The sequence below is a fragment of the Falco peregrinus genome, chromosome 10 (genome assembly GCF_023634155.1).
Source record: "Falco peregrinus isolate bFalPer1 chromosome 10, bFalPer1.pri, whole genome shotgun sequence".
In the NCBI taxonomy this organism is placed as follows: Eukaryota; Metazoa; Chordata; class Aves; order Falconiformes; family Falconidae; genus Falco; species Falco peregrinus.
The window spans coordinates 7,396,106-7,421,900 of NC_073730.1; the positions used below are offsets into that span (position 1 = coordinate 7,396,106).

The window sequence follows — 25,795 nt, forward strand, 5'->3', positions numbered from 1 at the left end:
GAGGAGGCATCGTGCAGACGAGCGGTGCTCGCTTGCGGCTTTGTGGAGCTGCCGAGAGGCGGTGATGCCTGCGGGCTTGCAGCAGTGGGAAGGTCTGAGTGGTGGAAAAGTTGGTGGAAAGGTTGAGCATCCAGTGCATAGTGTTCATCATCTTACCTGGTGAGCAAGGGCAGGTGTTTCTCCACCCAGAGGTACTCGGCAGAGGTGCTTTCTTTGCTGAGCAGCATCTCCTTGTGCCTGTGGGTACCAGTGTCTGGAAGGAAGAGGGACCCCTACATACTGCAAAATAACCTGGGTGTGAGGCTGGTCAGGACAGAGGTCTGATATCCCACTGCAGAAGTGCTGCAGGATTAAACTATCACCTTTTCAAGACACCTTCCACCTGTTTCACTAACATGCAGCCAGGGCTTGGGGTGTTTTTTATGGTTTTAAGAAATATTTTACTTCATAGGCTTTGCCCCCAGTGCTGAGCACTCTGTGTGCATGTGGCAGGGACTCAGCTCAAGCAAGGATGGAGGTTTGGTTACAACTAGGGACCTTGTAGACCACCTTGGGTTGTCCAAGCGGGCACCCTGCTGGGGTGCAGGAGATCCCATGCTGTGGCTCAGGCTCTTAATCAGTGGATTTCTTGATGGAGGTGATTTAACAGAGTTAGCCTGTTTGGATGAGAACTAGTATGGCCTTGCAGGTAGGTTCCCTGAGAGGCACCTGCTTTTGGCTGGTTGGGGCCAAGCCTCGAGGTCCCTCCCCAGCTCCTGGCCGAGGAGGACCATGCACCTGCCTGTTCTTGTCCTGCTCTCCGTGGGTTCCTCTTGCAGCTGAGGTTTCAGTACGTGCCCCCTCCCAAAACCTCAGGTGGGGAGGGCAGGGGCTCCTGGCTTGCTGGATGAGTCCCTCCCTGGAGATCAGTCCATCCTGGAGGACACAACATGATCTACTCACTGTGCCTTTCAGCCTAGGTGTGGGATGGTGAAGGGCTGCTGCGGTGTCCCCACACCTGAGAGGTTGTGGTTGTCCCTGTGCAGCTCCCCTGATGCTTTTCTTACCTTTTTCCTCTCTTCTCTCTTTTTCTCTGCGTTGGTGCTGTTTGGTGGCTGCCGGGCTGGATCACCGACAGAAATGCTTTGGGGTAACTATACCGGTCGGGTTGCTGTGGGGTGCCACCCTGGGGAGCACGGGGGGATGGGTGCTGGCGGGTGTCAGTCTGTCTGACACCTGTGCTGACCCTTAGCTGCATTTGCAGAGACTGGAGTACGCTGCTCTGCCTGCACCCCTGATTGCCCCAGGGATGCTTTGAAGGTGGTGTGCTCCAGGAAAGTGCAGGCGGGATTTTCTTTGCAAAGCAATGCAGTTCCTTGCCTTGGGAGGAGGGTGCTTTCATTGCAGATTTCAGCGTCTGTGCAGACAGTGTGCAGCACACCCGAGGGGAGCAGGGCACGGGGAAAGCAGCGTCCACCACAGAGCCAAAGGCTCTGTCCCTGCAGGGGCTTTGCCTGCGCTGAAGCGCTGCAGGGACTTCAGCCCTGATGTCTGCTGAGGGCATGGGATGTGGCTCATGCCACGCACAGGGGGCTGAGGAGAGCTCAGCCTGGGCCACAGACATGGCGAGACTTTCCTCCAGGCATTACCCAGCCCTATATTCCATATCTGTGTTGGATCCCAGGCAAATCCACAGGAGGTTTCCTGAGGTCTGAAGAGTCCCTCTTCAGCAGCTGTAAACCACTACAGCTGAGTTGTCCTTGGTGGCAGCTTGCACAGCTGAGCACCCTCAAATCCTCACCCCAGCCCTGAGCTGGATGCTCCAGCCAATTACCCAGGCCCTGATACGGAGCAAAACAAGAGACAAGAGATACAAAGTGAGTTGCAGGGCTGTTTGTGTAGTTACTTCCCATGCGTTTGTGGGGCTGTGGTCCTAGGGAGGACTATTAAGTAGTGGGTTTGTTTACATCTCTTAATCATTAAGCCCATTATTGTGCTCCTTGTTGCATTAACCCTCACAAAGGAGTGGTGTAATCTGGAGCATCTGTTGTTGGTAAGGAATTTCCTTGACTTTTTTGAAGTTGCCTGGTGGATCCAAACTGTGCCACCTTCACCAGGACCTGTCTGCTCCATCCTGGGATTCAGCCCATAGGCTTTAGATAAAAGACAAGAAAACCCCCCTTGTATTGTGGTTGGGATCAATGTATTGTATTCAAGAAATGAAGGTTGTGAGGGGGCTTTACTAAATAATTCTTTCTGGTAAGCTGTGGCTCCCTTAGCTGACTTGGGATGGAGGCAAGTCAGCCCTGATCTGGAGTGGGAAGGGAGGGCTGAGGAGTTACATGAGAGATAGAGGACCAGGCTGACCATGTTGGGTAGCACTATGGAATAAGGCAGAAAGCTGCAAGAGACAGCATTTGTGTGAACAAACCAAGCACTGAGCAGGTGCTTTGCATTCCCTAGGTGAATGTAAAGACCATGAACCTCAAGACTAAACCAGGATGGAAAACCCTTTGTGAGACACCTACATGTAGACCCCATTGAGTGCATCTGCCTCATTTTATTATTAGTTTCTTTCAACTGGCAGGAGCAGTACTAAGCACTTGGCAATGGTGGGACTGCCTGCAAGCCCCATCTGCAAATGGCATATGCCTGCAGGAGGGAAACAAACTTCTTGGCCTGTCGAGGGGCTTGTTGGCCTGTCGAGGGGCTTGTCCTGGGGACATGGGGGTGGGCAACTGCCCTTGCTCAGGGAGAGCATTGCATCACCGGCCCCAGCCCTGGCACCGCGCTGCTTCCCACAGCAAGGGATTTGTTAAGGTTATTGCTCCCCAGCAGAGGGGAAAGGTGCTAATCCCAAGGAGAGGAAGGTGCTAATCCCGAGGAGGATTGCTTTATTTTTCATCTCCGCCAGCTGTCAGCGCATGTGTTGGAGGAGACTCATTTAGGTGGGCTGAGCACTCAGCAGCCACGTGTTTGTGGCCTTCTTGTTTCCATCCTCACAACATGCTGGGGGGATTGCCAGCAGTTAAAACCCCCAGAGCACCCCAGGTGAAGCACCTGGAAGCCCTGGGTCTTCAAGGTTATTGTCTCTCCTTTTCATTTTTGGGTGTGTGCGCCTCCCTCTGACGTGGTAGGACCAACAAGGGCCGGGATATCAAGACCATCAAGTCTCTCCGTGTGCTACGGGTCCTGAGGCCCCTGAAAACCATCAAGCGACTGCCCAAGCTGAAGGTAACGATCCCCATCTCCTGCCTTACATCTGTCTTCTCCAGTTGAACTGGTGGGTGCGGGGACCACATGCATCGATTAGCTCGTGAGTGATGAACGAGTAGTTTCCCAAGCATTTGCTGTGTTTTGGGAGCCCGGTTTTCAAACACAGTGTCCTTCAGGCTGCTTCATACCTGGAGGTGCAGTGAGTTATTAAAAGCAAGCCTGGATCTCTGCAAGGTGTCAGTTCCTCCGCCACGGCAAGTGGGGCTGGAGTGGGCACGAGGCAGCAAAGCCCAGATGCTCTCCTGATAAAACAGGCTGTCCTGGCTTTGGGAGAGCTCAAATCTCTTTCCAAAGTTCATAATCTTTCCCACCAGAGCAGCTTGCTCAATTTGGGATTTTGTGTGCTGTGCTGTCACGGTGTTGCACTAGACAGGGATTTCCCATCTCAGCAGAGAGATTATTTATGCAGCATGGGTAGGATTATGGAATTCCCTACCCTTGCTGGCGTATAGAATCAGAAAGGAGTAAGAGACTGAGGAAGCCCTGTTTTTTAATTAGAAGAGGTTATTTGGCTGATGGATGAGATCCAGAGTGGCAACCCAGAGACAGGGGGTTTGACCCCAGCTTTTCTTCCTGGTCAGCTCATGTCAGTTCATTCCTGGACACCTCTGTATCCACCATGATGCAGGCAAGGATAAGGACATTCCTCTCTTTCTTAAAGTGCTGTGAGAGCTGCTGAGAGCACAGCCTGGGGAGGTGCTGCTATTGCAGGCAGAGGCATTTGCTCTGCCTTGTTATTCAGGGTGATGCAAAACAATGAAGCGTTTGCTAATTGGTCTTGAGTGCTGTTAATGGCATCACTGGGGTGGTCGCCTGTCGGTTGCAGAGAACATTGAGGGTATAAATATCCATCTCTGCTGCTGTCTCAGGGGCCGCTCGGTGTCTATGCATGTGCTGGGGATAGTCCGGGTATTAAATTTGTGCATAAAAAAGCTCTTTGCCTGGGAGAAGGCCCAGGTCCTTCCTCCTTTCCCCGCCAGAAGTGGAAAATGTCTTTCCACACGGTAGTCTGGTCCTGGTCCTGCCCTTTGCCAAGACTAGGGGTTCCCCGAGGTGAGCTATGCCCTCTCCTGCAGGCTGTCTTCGACTGTGTCGTGACTTCCCTCAAAAATGTCTTCAACATCCTCATCGTCTACAAGCTCTTCATGTTCATCTTTGCTGTCATCGCCGTCCAGCTCTTCAAGGGGAAGTTTTTCTACTGCACTGACAGCTCTAAGGACACGGAGAAGGACTGCATGTAGGTGCCCTGTTCAGTAGGTCTGATGCTGCTGACACCTCTGGCAAAGGCAGGGTGCTGGGTAAAGTCTTCTGTGATTCATAGTCAAGTCCTTGGTCACGACTCGCTCTTGGCCATAGTCTCTTGGGGTGGATGGCATGGGCTGAGCCCCATCCACATTGCTGTGTCAGCGCTGTGCATCTTTGCATGGGATGCAGAATGCAGAGCCCTGTATTTTGCTCCTGTTCTCTTCCCTCCTTCTCTCTTCCCTTTTGCTTTTCCCTTCTCTACTTCGCCACGGTTGTTATTCAGCCTCTCCCCATTTCTCCCTCCAGCCCCATAGGAGGAGAGGTGCCCCTCCCCCGCCCCCCCCCCCCCCCCCCCCCCCCCCCCGCTGCCCCAAGGCTTTAAAGCCCCCCTCTCGTAGCCGGGCAGCGTAAAAAGCAAGGTCACTGCTCTGTCCCAACCTTGCAGAGGGAACTACGTGGACCATGAGAAGAACAAGATGGAGGTGAAGTGCCGGGAATGGAAACGCCATGAGTTTCACTACGACAATATCATCTGGGCTTTGCTCACCCTGTTCACAGTCTCCACCGGCGAGGGTTGGCCCCAGTGAGTATTCTGTTCTGTCTGCCCCCTTGAATGGGGCTGATGACATCCCCATTGGGGTGGCTGGGTTCATAACTGGCTACACCCAGGCAGGACTGAGAAAGGATCTGCTGGGCAGGGAGCGGGAGAGAAAAGACAAGAAATTATGTCAGGACAAAAGAGCTTTTAGTCCCCATATGAGGCTGGGGCCGTGGCTAGGGTTAGCTTCTTCCTTAGGGAGCGAATGATGAATAATCCCTTCACCTGTGTGGCCCTGAGCTATATTTTAGGTCAATTTTAGAGATGACCATAGGGCTAGACCTCTCTCCATGCTCATGTGAGCTTGGGCAATTTTTTTCTCTATGTGTAGAGCACAGGAAAATCCATTTTCCACCAGGGGCACAGGAAAAGCACCATAAAACAAGTTGTAGCTACTTAGAAGGGTTGTCCTTGTAAAGCGGATTATGGCAGAGCTTTATCCTCATTGTTACAAGCGTGGACAGACAAAGCTGACTGTACCAAGTGGGTCCCGTGAGAGGTGCTGCATGGTGGCAGTCCTGATGGGCATATCTCTGGTTGCTTTTCTTCACCTGTCTGCCCACAGGGTGCTGCAGCATTCGGTGGACGTAACTGAGGAGGACCGCGGCCCTAGCCGCAGCAACCGCATGGAGATGTCCATTTTTTATGTCGTCTATTTTGTGGTCTTTCCTTTCTTCTTTGTCAACATTTTTGTGGCTCTCATCATCATTACGTTCCAAGAGCAAGGAGACAAAATGATGGAGGAGTGCAGTCTGGAGAAGAACGAGGTACAGTCTGGGGAGGGGGAAAGAGAATGTTTCCATGGGTTTTCTGTGAGTTTGCGAGCTTGGAACTCCTTAGGTGTTGAAAAGGTATAAGAAAGCCATGAGCCACCTGCCTGCCCAGTGCATGAAGGAAAGAAGTGTGGCAACCACTGCTCCCCACGTTACCATCGGCCAGGGTCTGATGCATGTTGTTTTGTTCCAGAGGGCCTGTATCGATTTTGCCATCAGTGCCAAGCCCCTCACGCGGTACATGCCCCAGAACCGGCACACCTTCCAGTACCGGGTCTGGCACTTTGTGGTCTCCCCATCCTTCGAGTACACCATCATGGCCATGATAGCGTTGAACACCGTGGTGCTGATGATGAAGGTGAGCCGGTCAGAGTGAGCCTGTCCTGTTTGGGCCAGTGGGGAGAAGGAGGATCACTCAGGATGAGACCAGAGAGTATTTTGGTTGTTTCTAGGAGATGCTTTGAGGCAGTCTGAGCATGTATTCCCTTGGCACACTCACTTGAAATACCCTGTGCCCCAAACTAGAGGCAAGGTCTTCTGTAAATGAGGTGACCTAAACGGTCTGGACCTCTTAACTACTGCAGAAAGATCTGGGTTTACTCTGCGCTTCCTTCTTACAAGGAGCGGCAGCTGTCCTGGGAGAGGGGTGGAGAGAGGGAGCAGGAGATGATCTTGAGGCACCCAGGGCAAGGAACATGGACCACTGCAGGTCTTCCCTGGGACAGTCATCAGCCAAAAGGCTGGCAGGCCCCCTTCTGGCTAGCAATGTTTCTCTTTTTCCATCAGTACTACTCTGCTCCATACACCTACGAGCTGGCCCTGAAGTACCTGAACATCGCGTTCACCATGGTGTTCTCCTTGGAGTGCGTCCTCAAGATCATCGCTTTCGGCTTCCTGGTGAGTGGCTGCTCCTGTTATTGACGAGGGTGTTAATTTGGACTTTGGCAGCACACAGATCACAGAGGGAAGGTGTTAATAATGTGAGGCTGTTGCTATTTATTTTGGGTTCCAGCCTGAGAGCTGCTTTTAGGTTGGAATTACTTCTTCAGTTCTCATTAAACTTCCCGCTTCTGGATGCTGGTGGGGGAAGCCACACCAGTGCTTTTCTTTTTGCCTTGTTCCTGTGGTACTTTCATGCCTGGACCATGTATGTACTGTGCAGCAGCTCTGCTAAGGCCAACTGCTGCTGCAGTCCCTTGTCCCTTGGAGCCACGAGATGCTGGTGCATTGCTGTCCTTGGGTTGCACCAGTTGGACCATACCCAACCAGCAGTGAGCTCCTTGCCTAATTCACAGCAAGTCCCCAGCTGCTCATTTAAGATTTGAAGTCACAGACTGCCTTTTCTTCAGCTGCTCTTTGCTGCTTATGAGCAGCTGTTGGATTTGCTCTTTTATAGTTTCTTTCCTGTTTCTAACCCATACTGGGAGACGAGGTCCACCAGCAGGAGGGTTTCTAGCCATCCTCCCTGCTCCCAGCAGTAGTCAAGTCTGGTCTTGCACCAGCTGCTGTGCAGTCAGCAGGGGCTAAGGTGGGTCTGGGTGCCCATGAAGAGGAAGGCAAAGCAGCCTCGTGGCTGTGAGGGTCGGCGTGATTTGCTGTTGAAGCCTGACCAGGGCTGTCTGTGGCTGCTTTTCCTGTTCCTGTTCACCAGGGTGGCCTGTGGGATGTGTGAGTCATCTCCCAGGAGAAGCTGCTTGCTGCAGACATGCTCCGGTCTGCCACCATCTCAGACGCAGGACGATGCTCCTGACCGTGGCTGCATACAAATGGGTGGCAAGGTCTCTGCTGCCGCTGCCGTTGTCCATGAGCAGCCTTGGCCTGTGGCCCAGCGCCCTTCAGACCTGCCATCCCTGAGCTCAAATCGATGCTGCCTCTCTCCTTCTTTTGGCAGAACTATTTCCGGGACACCTGGAACATCTTTGACTTCATCACCGTCATTGGCAGCATTACGGAGATCATCCTGACGGACACCAAGGTGAAGCAGGGGCTGGGAGCATCAGGGTGTACCGCTGTAGGGTCGGGGGCTCCCACCTCTCTCTGACCCTCTCATCTCCTCCCAGCTGGTGAACACCAGCAGCTTCAACATGAGCTTCCTGAAGCTCTTCCGGGCTGCTCGACTCATCAAATTGCTGCGCCAGGGTTACACCATCCGTATCCTGCTCTGGACCTTCGTGCAGTCCTTCAAGGTAAGTCCCACGTGCCCTGCTCTGCTCCCAGGCCACAGTGCTGGGGTGCTGCTCCCAAACACAGGCTGTTCCCGAGGGTTTGCTGACTTGTTGGCTTGTAGGAGAGATGGATCGGCACAGCTCACCTGCTCGTCGTGCTTTCTGTACTCCCCTGGAGCTGGACTTGTGCTAAATGAAATGACTCATCTGCTTCTCTTGCAGGCCCTCCCCTATGTCTGCCTCTTGATCGCCATGCTCTTCTTCATCTACGCGATCATTGGGATGCAGGTGAGCACAGGCATCTCGGTGTGCAATCTCTCCGGTGCGGACAGGCTGGACCAGCATGTCCCCAGCATTATGCACAGCAGCCAGCCTTGTGCCTGCCTGTCACTGCTTCACTCGGTCACGGTGTCAGGGAAGGTCCCGAGGGTGGAACAGCTTGTTTGGGAGCTGCAGTGCCACATGCCCTGGGGGCAGCTGCCACGGGCTTGTTCAGGCAAGCTCCGCAGCTGCCTTCCCAACTTGAACTCTTGGAGATGTGGCCCTGGGGACGCAGCTGGGCATCCTGTGCTGCGACTGCTTTCAAATCGCCACCCCTTCATTTAGAAATTGCATCCTATCTTCAACTCCTTAGCAGCCCCCAGAGGTTGAATTCATGCCTGAGGGACCTGGTGAGGAGCCTTTTAGTTTTCCCATCCGGTTGGCTGGATCATGGTGGTGATCCCTGCCGCCTGCCATCCACCTTGTCCCTCTGCGGAGGGTTTATGTCGGAGCCGTGCCACTGATGGTCTGCTTGGGCTCTCATGCTTAGGGTCCTGTGGTGACCTACCAGATGGTGGGAGGTCTGCAGAGCATGGGAAGATGTCAGCTTTCCAGGCTCCAGCTGGTAAATTAGAAACATGTGAGCTAAAACCCTCAACTCCACACGTGCCGCAGGGCTGGCTCGGTTCTGCGATGACTAAATCCCACGCTGAAGATCTGACAAAGCATCTTTGACGACGAATGCTCAGGATCTGGAGCTGCCTGATGAGCAAGCTGCTGCAGTACCCAGTGCTGTTGCCTGATGTGCACCCCCAGGACAAGCAGATTTTGGGGAGGCAGCAGGCAGCACAGTGGCCCCCTGCTTGGGGCAGTTGCTGGTGTTTAGTCTTTTACACCCCCTCTCTCCCACCCCGAGTCCCGTGGCTGGTTTTGGCCACTCTGTCCTACACATCCCAGCACCGGCTCCAGGTGTTCTCCGTGCTAAACAACCGCCATCTGACTCAGCCTCCTTCCCTGCCGTGTGGTAGTATTTGATTTATTTTATTTTTTTTTTAACACCATTGTGAACAAATCCCCAAGCAGTAAAGTCTGTGGGCGTTATTTGAGCAAAATAGCTGGAGGCAGAAAATATTCTACAATTACACATTCCAAAAAACCTGTACAGGGAAAAAATACTCTGCAGTTAGTGTATTTTTAGGTTCATGGAAAGTGGAATAAATATTTAACAGTAATAACAGCACATTTTTCCTATTTGAGGCACTTTACGAACATTCGTTATGTCTTGCCATGGCCTTGGCTGTGGGTCATTATTAGGATATAGTCCACATTTGGGGCCCTGGGGCAGTAGTCCCAGGTGTCTGGCTGTCTGTGGTGGGTGAGTGGTCGGTCTGCCCCTCCCTCACTGAGCCCTTCCCCACCTGTTTGTGGTGCTGTGCCTGGCCCCAGCATTACTGACTGTTTCCCCACCAAGGGAAAAGCTCCTGGGAGTTTCCAGGACTGTGACCCAGCACCCACCCAGGGTGGTGTGACTCATCCCTGTGCCTCCAGTGCACTCAGGACCACCGGGTGCCATGCCATCCCCAGGTGCTGTCCATAGCACAGCAGAGGGATGAATGTGGAGCGGTTGGACTCGGTTGATCCCAGGTCCTCTGTGCTTCTGTTTCCATGGCAGCTCGACCTCTCGCAGCCTTTGCTGCCCACCGCAAACCCCTGTTGAGGAGAAGAGAGTCTCTGTCCCCAATGGCTGCTTGGTGCCAGCTCCTTGGGTGTGCTGGCTGTGCACCAACATGCATTTGCTGGGGTGCTTTTCTGTGAGGGATGGTGCAGGGAGGGTGGATGCCAACTGCTTTGTGGGCTGGCTGCACCCAGGGTGATAGACCTTGGGCAGGATGGGTCCCTGCAGCACAGGGATGCGTGCCCGAGTGAAGGTGAACGTGCAGCTTCTTCACTGGCCAACAAGCTCTTGCCTGAAGAACTGAGCCCTTTTTCTTTCTCCTGTAGGTTTTTGGCAATATCAGACTAGATGAGGAAAGCCACATTAACCGGCACAACAACTTCCGCAGCTTTTTGGGCTCCCTCATGCTTCTCTTCAGGTAAGCAACCATAGAAAACTCCTTTGGTGGTATTTTTAGGTGCAGGTGTACCAGGAGCCAGGCTGGGCAGGTTCTCGCCGTGCGCCGTTTGGTGGAGGTCATTTTGGTGCTAAAGACCAGCTGGACAAGCACATGACTGCAGGAGCTCAGGAACCTCACACACACACACACCCCCCCCCCCCCCCCGCTGTGTCCCCAAAAGGATGTCTGTCTCCCAGTATTTTGGACCAACTGGTGGCCGCAGGGAGTTGGCCCTGTGTGCCAGGAGCTACACCCCAGCATGGCTGCACTCACGTGGGTCTCGCTTCTCTGCACACTGGAGATGTGTTTAATTTGGGCAGGGGGTTGCACAGCTTCTTGTGAGGTTTTCCCTGGGGGTGTCCTGCCCCAGCTCCACCCTGTGCCACCACCAGCTGCTGAGCAAGGCTGTGTTGGGCGCAGGAGTGCCACAGGAGAGGCATGGCAGGAGATCATGCTGTCCTGCCTGGAGGGCAAAGGCTGTGAGCCCGACACGACGGCGACGTCTGGGCAGAACGAGAATGAGCGCTGTGGCACTGACCTGGCCTACGTTTACTTCGTCTCCTTCATCTTCTTCTGCTCTTTCCTGGTGAGTTTCTTCTCCCTGAGAGCCCTGGGGGTCCCTTTCATCAGGCCCCCAACCTGCACTCCAGCCATAGGGTCATCTTCCATCATCTTCCATCATCTCCCCACAATCACTCTTCCTTCCCTCTCCCTTCCCTTCTCGGCTGCCGCTCCCCCTGACCTTCCTTTCTCTCTGCCTTTTTCCCTTTCACCTAGATGCTCAACCTGTTTGTGGCAGTCATCATGGACAATTTTGAATACCTGACTCGGGATTCCTCCATCCTGGGACCTCACCATCTAGATGAGTTTGTTCGGATCTGGGCAGAGTATGACAGAGCAGCGTGGTATGTAGCCAGCTCCTTCTCTTCTGAGCAACCTCTCAGAGCTGGTTTTAAATGGCCATCTCTGTGTTCTGCTGTGGGAAACCAGCTGCGATGCCTGGGATGGTCAGGGACGGGCTGCTCTTGCTCACAGTTATTACAAGGGGAGCAGCCCAGTTCCTGCAGTGCCTGGTGGCACAGGTGTCTTGGGTGATGTTCAAGTTTTCCGTGGTATTTATCCTGAGCGCTGAAGGTTCCTGCTCTTCCTCTCCTCCCCGGCCAGTGGGCAGGTCCTTCTCAGCCTCCTTCCCTGTCCCTGTGTGTCAGCGGGGTGCCTCTGCCCTGAGACCGGCTCCACCGCCTGGTCCCCAGCACCCACAGCTCCCTGTCAGAGCAGGGATGAGTGTGGCTTGTTCCCAGCCATGGGGACATGGTGGGGATCTGCTGGCCTCCTGCCAAGTCACCTACTGAGGACCTCATTTGGAGTGCATTTGGGTATGGGGAATTGTGTTCCTATGTTGGCCAGCCTGCTCACCCCTGTGGAGATGGGAGGACTTTGTTCCCTGCACTCACACCTTTGCTGATGAGGACCCCAGTGACCAGGGCTCCCGTTCGCAGGCAGCAGCCCGTTCCTGGCAGTGGGACGGGTTCACAGCGGCTGTACGTACCCTGGGTGGCTGAGCTTTGGCTCTGTTCCCACTGCTGCTGCAGAGGACTTGCTCTCTGCCGCTCCTCCCAGGATGGTCTGGAGCATCCCTAGGGCAGTGTGGAGCCTTTGGCAGCTCTGGGAGCCTGTTTGCCCTCTACTCAGCCCCAGTACTACAAGGGTGCCTTGTGTGGCCCCTTCCTCTCTCCTGCAGCCCAGGGACAGCCTCTTTGGAACCATGACCCACTACTGCTATGCTGGGGACCGTGGGCGATCTTAGCTTGAGAGCCCTTGGCAGCCACACACGCTCCCTTTGGAGACTCTTCACCTCTATTGCTAACGTCCTGTCCCTCGAGAGACCAGCTCCAGCCAAGATGTTTTTTTATGCCCAATATCATCAGCTCCTGGCACATTTTCCTTCACCATTTCTGTCCAACCTTGTGCAGCTCAGTGCTGGCCAGGTTCCTCCCTGCATGGCCTCCTCCAGCACTTACTGCTGTGCTGGGGTTTGCCTGTTAGTGGGTGAATATGCCTTGTGCAAGGGGGAGAGGTCAGCATGGGTGAGTAGATGTCCTGATGGACAGCTAGAGAAGGAAGAGGTGAGAGCAGTGAAACACCCAGCTGCTCAGTGTGGAGTGTCTCATTCATGGATGCTGGGAAGGATTTCTTCACACCAGGCATTTCACACGTGCTCACTCCCCGTGTTGATGGCCTGGGTCTCAAGGACAGTCACTGTAAAGGCATGTCTGAGCTGTCCTATCAATGCCCTGCACCCCTCTCATTTCTAAGCAAGTCATGCTCTTTCGTCATGATATGTAGCCAGTGGTTAGGGGACATGCACAGGAGTCAGTGATGCTGGGCCCATGGGGGCAGCCCTGGCCCCTGTTGCTGGGTGAGGAACGGGTGAGTACATCCAAATGGGTCCCACCACCTGAGTGGGGCAGCACTTCTGCATCCTGACACCATCATGTGAAGGTCTCATGGGGAGACTGCCCAACACCAGGGGGGCTCAGGGATGTGTTTTGCCTGGATGGTTGGGTTAGCTCTGGCCAGCATTGGAAAGGGAATGGGAGAAGAGCAAGGAGAAACCAGAGGCAAAGGTGCTGGGTAGGACGGTAACGCTGTTCTTTGCCTCCTTGTTGGTTTCCCTCCAAGCTTGTCTAAGGATGCCCAGGAGGCTGCAGCACGCTGCACCTCAGCACTTCCACCCCATGCGGTCCCGTTTCCCACAGGACTTGGTCTGGGGTGGGGAGCTCAGCACCCAACAGCCCCTGCGCCCTCTCCTGCCAGCTCTCCGCTTCAACTGCTTCGTTATTTCAGCTGGTGCAGGAGTGATACGGGCCGTATCTTGTGATGACTGCACCTGGGTATGGGGAGATGTGCTTCTGTGGGCAAGAAGGGGCGTGTGTATGGGAGGGTTTGCTTCTAATAATGTGTACCCTTGGCAGAGTGTGGTCTGGTGGTCGGAGCACAGGACTGGACCGCGAGAGACTTAGGTGCTAGTGCCACAGCCACCGGTCACCAGCTGGTCACATTACCTCTCCCTGTCTCAGGTTCCCCAGATATTGGAGATACAAGTGACTCAGCTGCCAACCTCCCTGGGACCTTGTGAGGACCAGAGGATTGGCTATGCAAGGGCAGGCTCTCTGGTGGTGTGATGGGACACAACTCCATCGAAAGGGCTCGTGGTGGCTAGAACCCAACCATGATTGGATTCACGCCATCTAAAATCCCAGCTTTCTCCCACCAGGTGTAGGTGGCCAGGGGCATGGTGAGAAAGGGTGATGGGGTGGTGTTCACCACCAAAACTGTCCTTCTCCAGGGTCAAAATGGGTCAGCGTGAGGAGGTATGAGCTGACTCGTGGTGGAGAAGGCAGTAGCTGATGCTCACGGCTTTCTGCTCTCTGGGTCTGATAGAGCCAGAAGGAGAAGGCCCATGCACCCCTGGGGGTCTTGCCCCACAGATGGCCCCAGCATTCCCCAGTTAAGCCCTCCATCCTCCCCTCCACCCTCTTAGTGTCCTATTAACCCACCTGTGCTTCCTTTGCAGCGGCAGGATCTCGTATAAGGATATGTACAAATTAGTACGGGTGATCTCGCCTCCTCTGGGCCTAGGAGAGAACTGCCCCTACAGGGTGGCGTGCAAGGTTTGCCTCCCAGTCCTCTGCCACAACCTGGCCACGGGACGCACCATCCACCCCTCCTTCCCCCCCGCTCCACTGCCACCGCGCCTCCCGAGGGAACCCTGACGTTGCTTTCCTTCGAGTTTAAAGAGGTCCGCGACCTCCCAGAGCCAGCAGCTGTCCCCTGCGAGGGGAGGCATGAGTGGGGCCAGGGGGGCTCAGAGCCTCCCAGGGTGGGTTTCAACAAATTGTGTCCCCCAGCCAGCCCCCTGCCCCAGCTCCGTCGGCACAGAGAGCCCCCGAAGGGTGCTGGGCCAGGTGCCATCATCCCGGCTTGGCTTCCCTTCCCAAAGTGCCATCAAGTGGGGAGCAGGAGTTTTTTGGAGGCTTAGTCGTGGTTTGCTCCTGGGGAGAGAAGAGAGGAGCAAAAGCAGGAGGATGTTGAAGACTTTGCTATTGTTTGGGAGAGTGAGGACTGGGGGGAGGATGGGGAGGCCAGGGTGACCCCTCTCCCTGGGGGATGTTGTGCTGTACCCAAGAGACTCTGCCTTAAGTGTGGTGCTTGGAGGACACATGACTGTGTCTCTGGGGAGCAGGACTCCTGCTAGTCTTGCCCTTAGCTTGCCGGACCTGCTTGGGAGGTGGTGGCACCTGGGCACGTCTCCGGAGCTCAGCAGCTTCTCTCCTTCTGCTTGAACCAAGCTCCCAGCTGCTGGCCATGTGTCCATGGCAGCAGTTTGGCCTCCTTGTGTCTCTCTGACTCGCACTTTAAATTTTATTTTGTGGTGACAGTTGAGCAAAATCCTGCACCTGTCACCTTCTCCAGTGCCGCAATGCCTATGTCTGTGTCCATGGCATGAAAGGATTGACCACAGAGCTTGCTCTTCCCTCTGAGTTCCTCACAGCATCTGAGGAGATGTACGAGGGGAGCTCAGATGCCCCTGGCCCTTAATCTTGACTCTGCAGAGGAGGAGGGTTCCTTGCTGTGGCATGGTGTAGCCACCACATCCTCTTGCCACATCAGAAATGCTTCTTCCAGCCAGCATCCCTGGAACAGGTCTGTCACCCTCCACAGCTGATCGTGGGGATAATGCACACATTTGAAATCTTGAAGTAGACCGCCAGAAGTAAAGCAGAGCAAGCAAGACAAGGCCTGGATGCTCAGTATCTCATTTACGAAGAGATACTTGGGGATAGGAGATTTCTTGCGAGAATCTCAGCTGGCTCATCTCTTCAAGGAGGAGCTCCTTGCAGTCTTTCCACTCTTCTCTGTTGCATCCCTGGAAAAGGATGGTGGCTTTGCTGAGGACACTTCCCCAGGTCCCTGCAGACAGAAGACACCTTCAGAAGGAATTGCTAGTCTTTCTCCACTGACAACAGGGCTTTGCTGGCAAACACTGCTCTCCTAAGCTGGATCACCTGGTGCTCAGAAGGGTACCTGTAGTGCTTCCTGGGAAGAGGCAGCTCTGCAGCAGTCTGGCCTTTCTGCTGACTGTGGGATGGACAGAGCAGTGAAGGTGGATAAACTCGGGGAAGGTAAAGGCAAAGAGAGTGAGACCAGCTTCTGCTGTCATGTGAGGGAGACCATGCCCATCTCATCCTTGCTTTACCTCTGTCTCCTCCTCCCTGTGCATGAGATATTTCAAGGACACGAGTGATTTTTAGGGCTTCCTACTGCCTTGGAACAATTTTCAAAAGGCAATCAATGAAGAAACAAAACCCACACGGTCATTGCATCTTGCCACCATGGTCCATATCCCAAAATGCCAGCCCAACTTGCTCACCTTTCAGTTTGGTGAACCTGCCTTGCACATCACAATGCACAGGTTCACCTTGCTGGAGCCCACACCCCTATCCTTCCAGGCAATGTGACAACTATGACTTGTAGAAACAACCACCAGTGTGTTCATGGAGCAGTGGAGAGCTTGCTCTGGAAGAGGTGGTTCTTGGGCAAGTTCAGGATGCAGCACAGTGGTGCAGCATGGTACAGAAGCACACCTGCTAAGCCATCCGCAGGTGGGCTAACGAAGAGACATTGATGCAGAAAGGCTTCCTGTGAAAGTTCAGCAAGATCCATCCTTGTGCTGGGGAGAACAGGTCTTGTAACCACACCTTTCTGGGTCTTTATCCTGGCAGCCTGCTCCACTCATTGAGGCTCTCTCTGCCTTTCTTCACTCCCTCTGCTTCTAGCAGTCATGCAAAAGTGAGCCAAGGCATCACTTTTGCCCCCTTAAAGTAGCCCTTGAGATGGTCACGGGTCAGGTGAATGCTCCATAGACACTGGAGTCCCTGTGGACATGACCTATTCCTGAATCTACTCTCACATCACTTGCTGTCCTGGTGCTCTGTTCCAAACAGCCTTGTATGGCACAGTACTTATTTCCTAACCACAGGAGGACAGATGCCCCCCAGGTGAACCCATCACTCACAGGGTTCTCTCAGAGTACCAGGACTGAGCCATTAAGTGCCCGGTCGTTTTACAAGCCACCCTATGCCATAGCTGCAGGTCGCATCTCTGTCCAGGCACAGGACAGCTCTCCCATCAAGGATGTACCCATGCTTGGACCAGCTCTTGGGAGCCATCCTGTTCAGATGGATGTCTTTCCACGTGCCTGCCCGTGCTTCACTCTCTGGAGATGTGGTTTGCTGTGCTGTTCAAAATGCTTTAGGATATCTACTCTGAGAAGCAGCAAAGTGCGCAGCCTGTCTGTGAGAACAGCAGAGTTCTTGTGAGGTCCTTCTTTTGCAGATTCTTCCTTTTGCGGAAATCCATTCCTCCTTTGTTGTGTGGAGAACCTCAGTACAAAAGACAGTGTACTGAGAGGAAGGGTGGGTGGAAGATCACTGTCTCACTTCCTTTTTGCACTAAGTTCCTGCATGAAAATTCTTCTCCCCTTCAGATGCCTTGAGTTGGTGCACATCCAGCTCTGCAAGGCACTGCTTATGGACTCCTGGACCTGGATATTTCCTCTTGATCATCGCATTTAATATTCTCCAGTGTTGTTATCAATCCTCTTACCACCCTGTTTAGGTGTGTCAAAGGAGATGGCTTGCCCAGCCTGGTCTGTGCCTGCACCCCAAACAGCTCCCCTTGCAGGTTGTCACCATTAGTTCATACCCAAAATGTCATGTCTTGTCTTGGCAGATGCCTCTTTGGCCAGGGGTTGCTTCCAAACCAGCGGTAACCCATGAGAAGAGGAGATACCTTCTACCCTTTCCACACTGCTCTGAGCACCTGGGTAGGGAAGAGGCCAAGATCCCACAGGGAGTGCTTAATTTTTTGGCAATGTCCTCTCTCCCAGGCCACCCCAGCCGAGATGAGTTCCTCTCCAGCAGCATCCTCCCAGCCCAGCTGTAAAGGTCAATGCCTTTGCTGTTGTGAGTTTGCCCTTGCCTGTTAACCATCCCACGTGTTGCAGTGCAGGACAGAAGCCTGGCACGAGGGGAAGAAGAGTTGGCCAAGCCCAGGATCCCTGGGAGATGTACTTGAGCAGCCTCCTGGATGTGCAGAGCGAGGGAGACAGCCCAAATATCTCAGCCTGGCAGAGGGCTTGAGGCATCATCGGGTGGCCTGGTAGCGTTCCTCACTGCAGCGGTCCTAGGCAGGTTCTTACAGAGCAGAGGAGCGCGAGGTGGGGTCCCTCCGAGCTGCCTCCCTTGGGAAACCCAAACAAACCCTGATGTTGGAAGGCCCAAACAGCTGCCTCTGCTGAGACTCTTTAAACTCCAACCTGGTGGAACTTGCAGCCGCATGTGGGAGAGAGCCAGGGCGGGAGCATGGCATGTACAACTTTTCCTCCCGGTTTTGTTTTTTCAGCCAATTCAGCATGCCTTTTGCACTGGTGCATGGTGGGAAAGTGGTCCATCCGCAGAGCCAGACGGAAGCAACTGGGCATCTTCCTTTGACAAGTGACCCTGGCCCACTGCCTTCTATGCAAGATGCTGCCTCCCAATTGCATAGACCTGACGAGCTGGGGATACACAGCCTTCCGGCTATGGGTTAGGTGGCGATGCAAAGCAATACCCCGGCCCCCCGCCCTGGGAGGGAAGATGCTACGGAGGCCACAGAGCACTGTGGTGCAAACCACCGTTATCTCAAATAACCCATGGCTCGAGTGCCGTGTATCTGATTTATACCACTCGCACACAGCCCTGGAACCTGTGGGACAAGGTGGGGGCTGCTGGAGGGCTTTAGGAAAGGGGTTGAGAGCAGAGGAGGACTCCCAGACTGCTAGCGAGACAGGCGCTTGAGGCCAGCAGCAGAGAGGCGAGGGGTGAGTTGCCTTCTGCCAGCATTCCTGGGTCTGTGTGAGCAGTGCTATAAATCCACATCAGGACAGTCTCTCATGTATGATTTGCCTTGATTAACGGGTTTCCTGTTCTTTTCCTGTTTGTCCGTTTGTTTTTTCTCTCCTGTTTTCCTGTACTATTTTTGTTTGTACGTTTTTTTTTCTGCTCTCTGGGAATGCCTCCTCTCTCTCTGCATCTCCCTCCCTCCCCTTCCCCCTTCATGAGCAGTGGCCGAATCCATTACACTGAGATGTATGAAATGCTGACTCTTATGTCACCACCGCTAGGCCTCGGCAAGAGATGTCCTTCCAAAGTGGCCTATAAGGTAGATCAACCCTTCCTTCTACGGGGGCTAGAGTTGAGCAGGAGCCGGGGCTCGAGGGAGCTGCGGGAGGTGGGCTGCGGGGAGCCGGGGAGGCGTTGGGGGTATCCAGCATGTGTTTAGCTCACTCCTGGGGAGCCTGGTGTGCTCAGAGGAGCCCTGGCCACGCTGGCTGGTCTCCACTGCCCACGTATGTGATGCTGCTGTGGTCTCTCACAAGCCCTGGGAGCTCTGGGGTGGAGGACCCCAGTGGCAGAGGAGGGGCAGGGTCAGCAATAGTGTGGAAGTGGGAGGGCTGGAGAAGATGAGGTGAGGAGCAACCCTGTAGCACAGGCAGGGGAGCGAGGTGTCCTTAGGAGCTTGCTGACCATGGGCTTGGAACCACCCTTGTCCTTGCCAGCGCAGAAACAGGGCTAAAGAGATGGGAAGCAGGTGGGCAGCAAGGACATAGCCTGTAGGAGCAGCTCTGCAGTGCGTGAGCAGCCAGGCACATTGGCACGAGCTATCCCAAAGGATGGCTTGTGCAAGGCAAAGCCAGGTGCCTTCAAAAGGTGTCTCTTGAGTTTTACCCCCTTGTTCCACCTGGGGTGGTGGCTGCAGCTGGCGCATGGCACAGGCACAGCGTGCTCCCAGCTGCATAGGCATGGAGCAGGAGCATAGGAGACCCTAAAGGACGTGGGATGGAAGTTGCTAGGACAAGACCTGAAGCTATAGAACCTGTTGCCCAGGTCTGGAGCAAATTAAAGCTTTTCTTGGCCACGGGCTGCTGCCCAGCAGCCCTTTCAGCAGCACTCAGGGCTAGCAAAGGGGGGACTTCAGCACACTTGCAAATGTGCTGCCACCCTCTCCAACTCTCGTGTGTTCGCTCACGCACGTGTACATCCACCATCACATTTTTCCAGGAATAAAACTGAGGCTTGAAGGCAGGGAAAGGACATGAGAAGCCAGGTGAAAAGGAATGGGCAGGGAAGGGATGATCCAAGGTATTCACAAAGCAAAATATACTCTCTGGAAAGTGGATCTGGTCACTTCGGTTTGCACCCCGCCTGCCCAGGGTGGGGAAGGAGCATGGCGTGTCTAACCTGCCTTGATTGCCCTTCTCTCTTTCCTTCTGCACTTTCTTTACCCCTCCTTTCCTTCCCCACCCTTGGATAATTTGGTCCCTGTGCATGTGCTGGCAAACTTCATCTCTGAAAGACGCAAAAAGGGAGCGCCAGGATGTAGCATGCTAGAGGAATCCAGCTGATCTGAAGTCCCTGAAGGTTAGGGACCCTCCTCTCCCCTGCCCCAGGTGGGAAGGGTTGAGAGTTGGAAAGTCAAACTACCTGGGAATGGAAACCTGAGCCCCTTCTCCCCTCCCTGAGCACTCCCCATGCCCGCACCCCTGATGGATCAGGTGTGTCTTCCCAAAAGTGCCGGGAGGTGCCGTGGCAGCCCCGGTGCCATGGGGAGGGGGGCTCAGGGGCTGTTCCTTGGGTGCAGGAGGAGCCCTGGAAGGCAGTGAGCCGGTGTCCTGGGGTGGAAGGAGCCGGGGGGTGGGGGGGGTGGGGTGATCCTTGCCCTTCTTTTTTGGCTGTGCTGTTTTGACACTCTTTGTTGCTTTTTATTTTTTAATTTTTATTTTTTTCCCTTTTGTTTAATGTTTAATTTCTTTTCCTCCAGCCTGGTCGATGTGTTTTTCGATATTGTTTTCCGTCCGCTGTTTTCTTCTCTCTCTTGCGCAGAGACTGGTGCTGATGAACATGCCCGTGGCCGAGGACATGACGGTCCATTTTACCTCCACCTTGATGGCGCTGATACGCACAGCCTTGGACATCAAAATTGCCAAAGGTAAGGTCAGTGGGGGAGAGAGGGGACAGAGCCAGGAAGGTTTCAGTGTGACCAGCACTCATCCTTTGGGCAGGCTGAGGACATCACAGCCAAATTGGTGTTGGCTTCCCAGAGCCTGGCACGTGGATGGAAGTGGTTACCTTGAACAGGCAAATTTCTGCCGCTTTCTATAAAAAACCCTGTTTCTTTAGGGAAGAGGTGGCTAGTTTTCCACTAGAAGCTGCTTCTAGAGAGCAGAAACAGCTTGATGTCCACTGTGTAATGGAGGAGAGGGAGAATTCCCCTCCTCATGTACAAAACCAAACCAAGGAGGGGAATGATCACATGTGCTTGGCTTCCTAAGGCTGTGAGGAACAGCAGTCTCTCTCTTGGGGAAGACAAAATGTTCAGAGCAGGAAAACCTGCTTTGTTGTTATTGCTGAAAACGCTCTGATTCATCAGATCAAAAACTTTCTGAAGAAACCTGCCATTTTCAATAAAACATCCCCTAGGAACAGCTCAGCTGTTGGAAGAAAACCCAACCAGGGCAAGATACCAGCAAAAGCCCAGTGCTCAAACAGCTCCTTGCATCTTGAAACAAGGCGTTCAAGCCCCTCTAGATAAAGCAGAGATTTGAACCTGGGTCTCCTGCAGCCCAGTCTGAGTTGCCCTGGGCTGGGATGTCTCCAATTGGCACATGGTGACAGATCCCTCTGAGCCTGGGTCTTCCTAAGCTCAGCAAACCCCTTCACTGCTGGCCAGAGTGCTCTGCTCTCCTTGCAGAGAGCATTGCCAAGTATTTAAGAATTTCTACCAAGTGGAGCTGCTCTTTCACCAGCACATGATCTGCTCACCAGAAAAGAGAAAGTGGGGCAGCAGCAGGTGTGTGTGGGCTGGAGTAGGATTGGAACCGTAGAGACGGACCCAAGGCGAGCTTGAGGATGGCAGCTTTGAGTGGGAGGGCAGGGGATGGGGAGATGGAGGCACATATGGAGGGGATGGTAGGAAAGTTTCCCTGTGAGAGCAGGAGACCAGGCTCACTGATGCAAGATGGCCCTCCCAGCCCGGAGAGCTTGTTGCTGCTCATGGACCTCACTTCAGGATGGGAAAGGGGTGGTTTTAGTTGCACCCTGGTGCCAGATCTTGATGTACATGGGCCATTTTTCACCCTGCTGTTCAAGGTGGTGCAGATTGGCAGCAGTTAGACTCTGAACTTCAAAAGGAGATCCTGACCATTTGGCCTCACCTGTCCCAGAAGATGCTTGACCTGTTGGTACCCATGCCAAAAAGTGAGTCTCTCTGCGGGCTGTCATCACTGCCAAGTTGCCATCAAACCTGCAACAACTTCTTCCCAAAGGGAGGTGGGGACCAATCAGACCTGTCCCCAGCTTGGGGAGAAGTGGGAAAAGAGTCGGTGTTCCTACAGGCTGGCTTCTGCCTTGCTCTGCCTGGCTGCCTGGGAACCCTCTTGAAAATAGCCCAGTTTGCAGGGATCTACTGCCAGACCCTGAGTCTCCTGCAAATCATCTCTGGAGCATACTGGGGCAGGAGGCTGAGCATTTCTTGCTCTGTTACATCTGATGATGTGATGAGGCTGTGTGTCTTGGTGGCTGATGAGGATGCTTTTGAGCCATCTCCATCCATTTTATCTCCACATGGAGTGTCTGGGTGTTCATCTCTCTTTTGGAGTGGCGAGCAGAGTTTGAGGGTGACCAGAGTATCCCTCAGCAGGGCTCTTCCCAAGATCTGTGCTAGTGTCCAGACCTGCTGTTTCTGTTAAGACACAAGTGTCCCCACTTTGTTCCCTCTTATGCTCTCAGCCTCTGACCTGACTGTTGGCAAAATATATGCAGCCATGATGATCATGGATTACTACAAGCAGAGCAAAGCGAAGAAGCAGCGGCAGCAGCTGGAGGAGCAGGTGAGGCTCAGCCAGGGCATGTCGTGGGCAGGATGGGGCTGTTCAGAGCACCCTTGCTGCTTCCCACAATGTCGCAACCAAATGTACAGCCAGCTGCATGGGATGCAGCTGAGGGATGAAGATGGTGGAACAGATTGGGGTTTGGTGACTACAAGGCATGCGTACTTGCAACCTCATTGCCCAGCAGCAAATAGGAGCACGCTGTCACCTTCCCAAGCAGCAGGGGCTTGGTTGGTGAAGCACTGGATGTTCATCTGCATTTCCTACAGGCTCAGTTTCTACCTTTCTTCAATACAGAAAAATGCCCCCATGTTCCAGCGCATGGAGCCATCCTCCTTGCCGCAGGAAATCATCTCGAACGCGAAGGCTCTGCCTTACCTCCAGCAAGACACCCTCTCGGGCCTGTGAGTATTGTTCTGAGGAGGAGGGAGGTCGTCCGGTCTCTTTTCTGTTCCTGCAGCCCTCGTTTTGTTCTCTGGAGCTGGCACTGGGATGCACAGAGGGTTAAGGAGCTGCTGAGAACAGGGGAAACCCAGTCCAGGCCCCTGGCACAAAGCTTTTGCAGGATTCCAGGTAGCTGGTGGGTGTCAGCATCGCCAACAGCAGCGGAGGTGGCCAAGGGGGATGGCCAGGTGTCTGCGTGGTCCCTCTTCTCACAGGGCAATCCCAGCACGACGTGCAAGCTGTCTTACCTAGGAGGGACTGGGATGGCCCTGAGCCACGAGGGCAGCTGAGCAGTGGGTTCCTGGGTGGTGCAGGGTCGGTGCGGGATCCCAGCACCCTGGCTGGTGGGAACGAGATGGTGGGAGTTGCTGGCACTGCACTTGAGATGTCCCCACTGCTGCCATGGGACCTGGGGCACTGGTGTCCTCTCCTGCCTGGGCACCACTTCAGCTCTCCAAGGAACATGATGTTTGTCCTAGGGGTCTTGACAGGCTCAGGGGCAAGCATGGGGGCTCCCCAGCTCTAAGCCGCTGGAGAGGCAATGCCCAGTGATGGCAGCACCCACCTTGTGGCCTCCCTGAAGCTGGACTGTCTTTGCAGGAGCAGCCGAAGTGGGTTCCCCTCCCTGAGCCCACTCTCACCACAGGAGATCTTCCAGCTGGCGTGCATGGATCCGGCCCACGGGCAGTTCCAGGAGCACCAGTCTTTGGTAAAGTCACACACTGCCTGGCAGGCGCTCGCGTGTGATCTCGGTGGGGATGCTGGTGGGCACGGGGAAGTGTGGGGCTGCTGGCATGGTGGCAAAATGCTGCTCCCTGCCCCTGTGGCAGCGAGTACAGTGGAGGGATGGCAGCTGCTGAGTCACATACAGATCCAAAGCAGGGGACAAATGTCCCTGGATGTCCCTCAGCTCGGGTTCTGGCCCCTCGCCTCTGCCCAGGCGCTGGAGATGCAGCCATCCCTGGACCAGGCCTGGCTGGTGGTGGCAGGCAAGTTCTTTTGGGGCAAGAGCTGTGACCAAGGTCCGATGTCCTGCAGTAAAATATCCTTCTCTTCACAGGCTGCTCTTTTTTCCACTGAGTGCTCATTTCAGTGGGTTACTCCATGCTGAGTGATGGTATCTGATGTTTTTTGGATTCATGTTCATTTTGTTGTCAGTGCTGGTGTCCCCAGTCCCAAACCAAGCTGTCAAACCGTCTCCAACAGGAGCACACCCCTCTGGCCTCACACACATGCCGGCCAGCAGCAGCAGCGTCTGTCTGTGTGTGTGTAAATATATATAGACATATCTGTATATATCTCTCCATGTCTGTGTGTGTGCGTTCACGCACCACCCCGACGTTTGTTGGATGCAGTGTTGTACCACTGTGCATCTCCAGCCCGGTCCATGTCCCTGGGGTCTGTAATACTCTGTGTGAGCTGTGTATTGCGCGGGCAGGTGTCCCCTGCCTCGGCCACCCTGCCCACGCCACTGTCTTGCCAGCGGGGAGGTGGCAGGTGAGACTGCCCCCTCCCCATAAGGTCACCTTCTAGCAGATCTCCAGGGTCACTCCCTGCCCATCTCCTTGACACCACGTCCTGTACAAGAGAGTCCCCTAAACTGGGATGTGTGCTTTCTTTTAATGGGGATGTGGTCAGAAATTCTTTAAAGCAGGGTCAGAGAGAAAATCCTGTAAGTTTGTCCCCTTCTGGCAAAAGGAGAAGGTGTTAAAGCCCAGGCAGTCAAGGCATCACCAGATCCAGGCAGGGTTTCCACTGCCACTGAAGAGGTGCAGGATGAATTGGCCATCAGGCAAGCCTGAAGCACCACGTCTGGGCTCACCTGCAGCAGATTGTGGATCAGAGAGTATTTTTCAGTGGTGACATGTCGGATGATATGTCTTAGACTCTCTTTTTGGCCCACTTAAATTCTGCCCCCAGGTGAGAGCAAGCAGGGCTGTGCCCTACAGACGGGGCAGAAGCAGCACGCTGCCCTGCCCCAACCCCATCCCAAGAGCTTGGCTGTGTGTTTATTTCTAGGAGCCAGAGGTTAGGGAGTTTCAAAGAGTGCAGCCCTCTAACCGTGGCAGCTACCTTCCCGTGGACACTCAGGACCATGCTGTCTCTGGGAGGGCCTCCTCCATGCCTCGTCTCACTGTGGATCCCCAGGTAAAACCAAGCAAAGCCCCCACGGGTGCCGGGTCCAAGCAAAGCCTACCAGGTAACACTGGGGCTTCCCTCTGCACTGAGCAAGTCCTGTGAGCCACATGGCTTCCCCAGCAGCCCAATATCGGAGCATCTCCCCATCTTTGGGGTGCTGCACAAGTAGAAGAGCTGCTGTTCCTCTACATGGGGGACACCAGCAGCAGCCTGCAGCCAGGGAACCAATCTCCTTGCTCATGTGGAAGGTCCACGGTGGAGCAGGGCCATGCTGGGAGGTTGCAGGGTCCCCCCACAGTGGGACACCCCTCCTTTCCTTCAGCCCTGGGCACTGGCTGAGATTCGAGGAGTCCCAGCCCAACTGTCAGATGATCTCCCAGGTGACAAAACACCTTTTCCTTCCTTTCCTGTTGTCCCAATGCACACGCTTCTCCGTCTGTCCAGGGGAACCAAGCCACATCTCACCTCCTTGTTTGTCTGCCCAGTTCTCTGTTGTTCTGTCTTGTACTCAGCCTCCACCAAGACACAGACACTTTTGTGGGGTTTGGTTTTGCTGTGAAGTCTCTGGGTCTGCTTCCTCACAGAGGTGGTGGTGCAAGCACCAGGTCCTGCTGTTGGTGCTGATGTGATATGTCATGGCACTTTGGGGGGTGTGAAAAGGAAGGGAGGCTTTACTTCATGGGTTTTATTGACCATTTGGCAGTGGGGGAGATGATCAGAAGGAGGGGATAGGAGCAAGAAAGGGTATGGCGGGAGGAGAGGAGACAGGGAGAATGGCCTGCAGCTGCAGGGGCAAAAATCTGCTAGAA

General features: G+C 54.3%; 1 protein-coding gene across 4 annotated transcripts in view; it reads left to right on the forward strand.

Annotated features, from left to right (window-relative positions):
• Positions 1–25,795, forward strand: part of CACNA1E (calcium voltage-gated channel subunit alpha1 E) — a 150,284-nt gene that overhangs the window by 119,483 nt on the left and 5,006 nt on the right. For 2 of the 4 annotated variants that reach the window (XM_055815155.1, XM_055815158.1), the window contains 19 exons: positions 3,117–3,213; positions 4,332–4,492; positions 4,946–5,083; positions 5,664–5,865; positions 6,065–6,229; positions 6,658–6,768; positions 7,763–7,846; positions 7,932–8,057; positions 8,259–8,324; positions 10,299–10,390; positions 10,832–10,997; positions 11,189–11,316; positions 18,580–18,676; positions 20,398–20,503; positions 21,664–21,771; positions 22,303–22,403; positions 22,701–22,807; positions 23,448–23,556; positions 24,867–24,995. In XM_055815155.1, coding sequence (XP_055671130.1) covers positions 3,117–3,213; positions 4,332–4,492; positions 4,946–5,083; positions 5,664–5,865; positions 6,065–6,229; positions 6,658–6,768; positions 7,763–7,846; positions 7,932–8,057; positions 8,259–8,324; positions 10,299–10,390; positions 10,832–10,997; positions 11,189–11,316; positions 18,580–18,676; positions 20,398–20,503; positions 21,664–21,771; positions 22,303–22,403; positions 22,701–22,807; positions 23,448–23,556; positions 24,867–24,995 — 2,293 coding nt within the window. Of the gene's footprint in view, positions 1–3,116; positions 3,214–4,331; positions 4,493–4,945; positions 5,084–5,663; positions 5,866–6,064; positions 6,230–6,657; positions 6,769–7,762; positions 7,847–7,931; positions 8,058–8,258; positions 8,325–10,298; positions 10,391–10,831; positions 10,998–11,188; positions 11,317–13,988; positions 14,086–18,579; positions 18,677–20,397; positions 20,504–21,663; positions 21,772–22,302; positions 22,404–22,700; positions 22,808–23,447; positions 23,557–24,866; positions 24,996–25,795 lie in introns of those variants that run through there. The other 2 variants (XM_055815154.1, XM_055815156.1) reach the window with 2 other exon arrangements.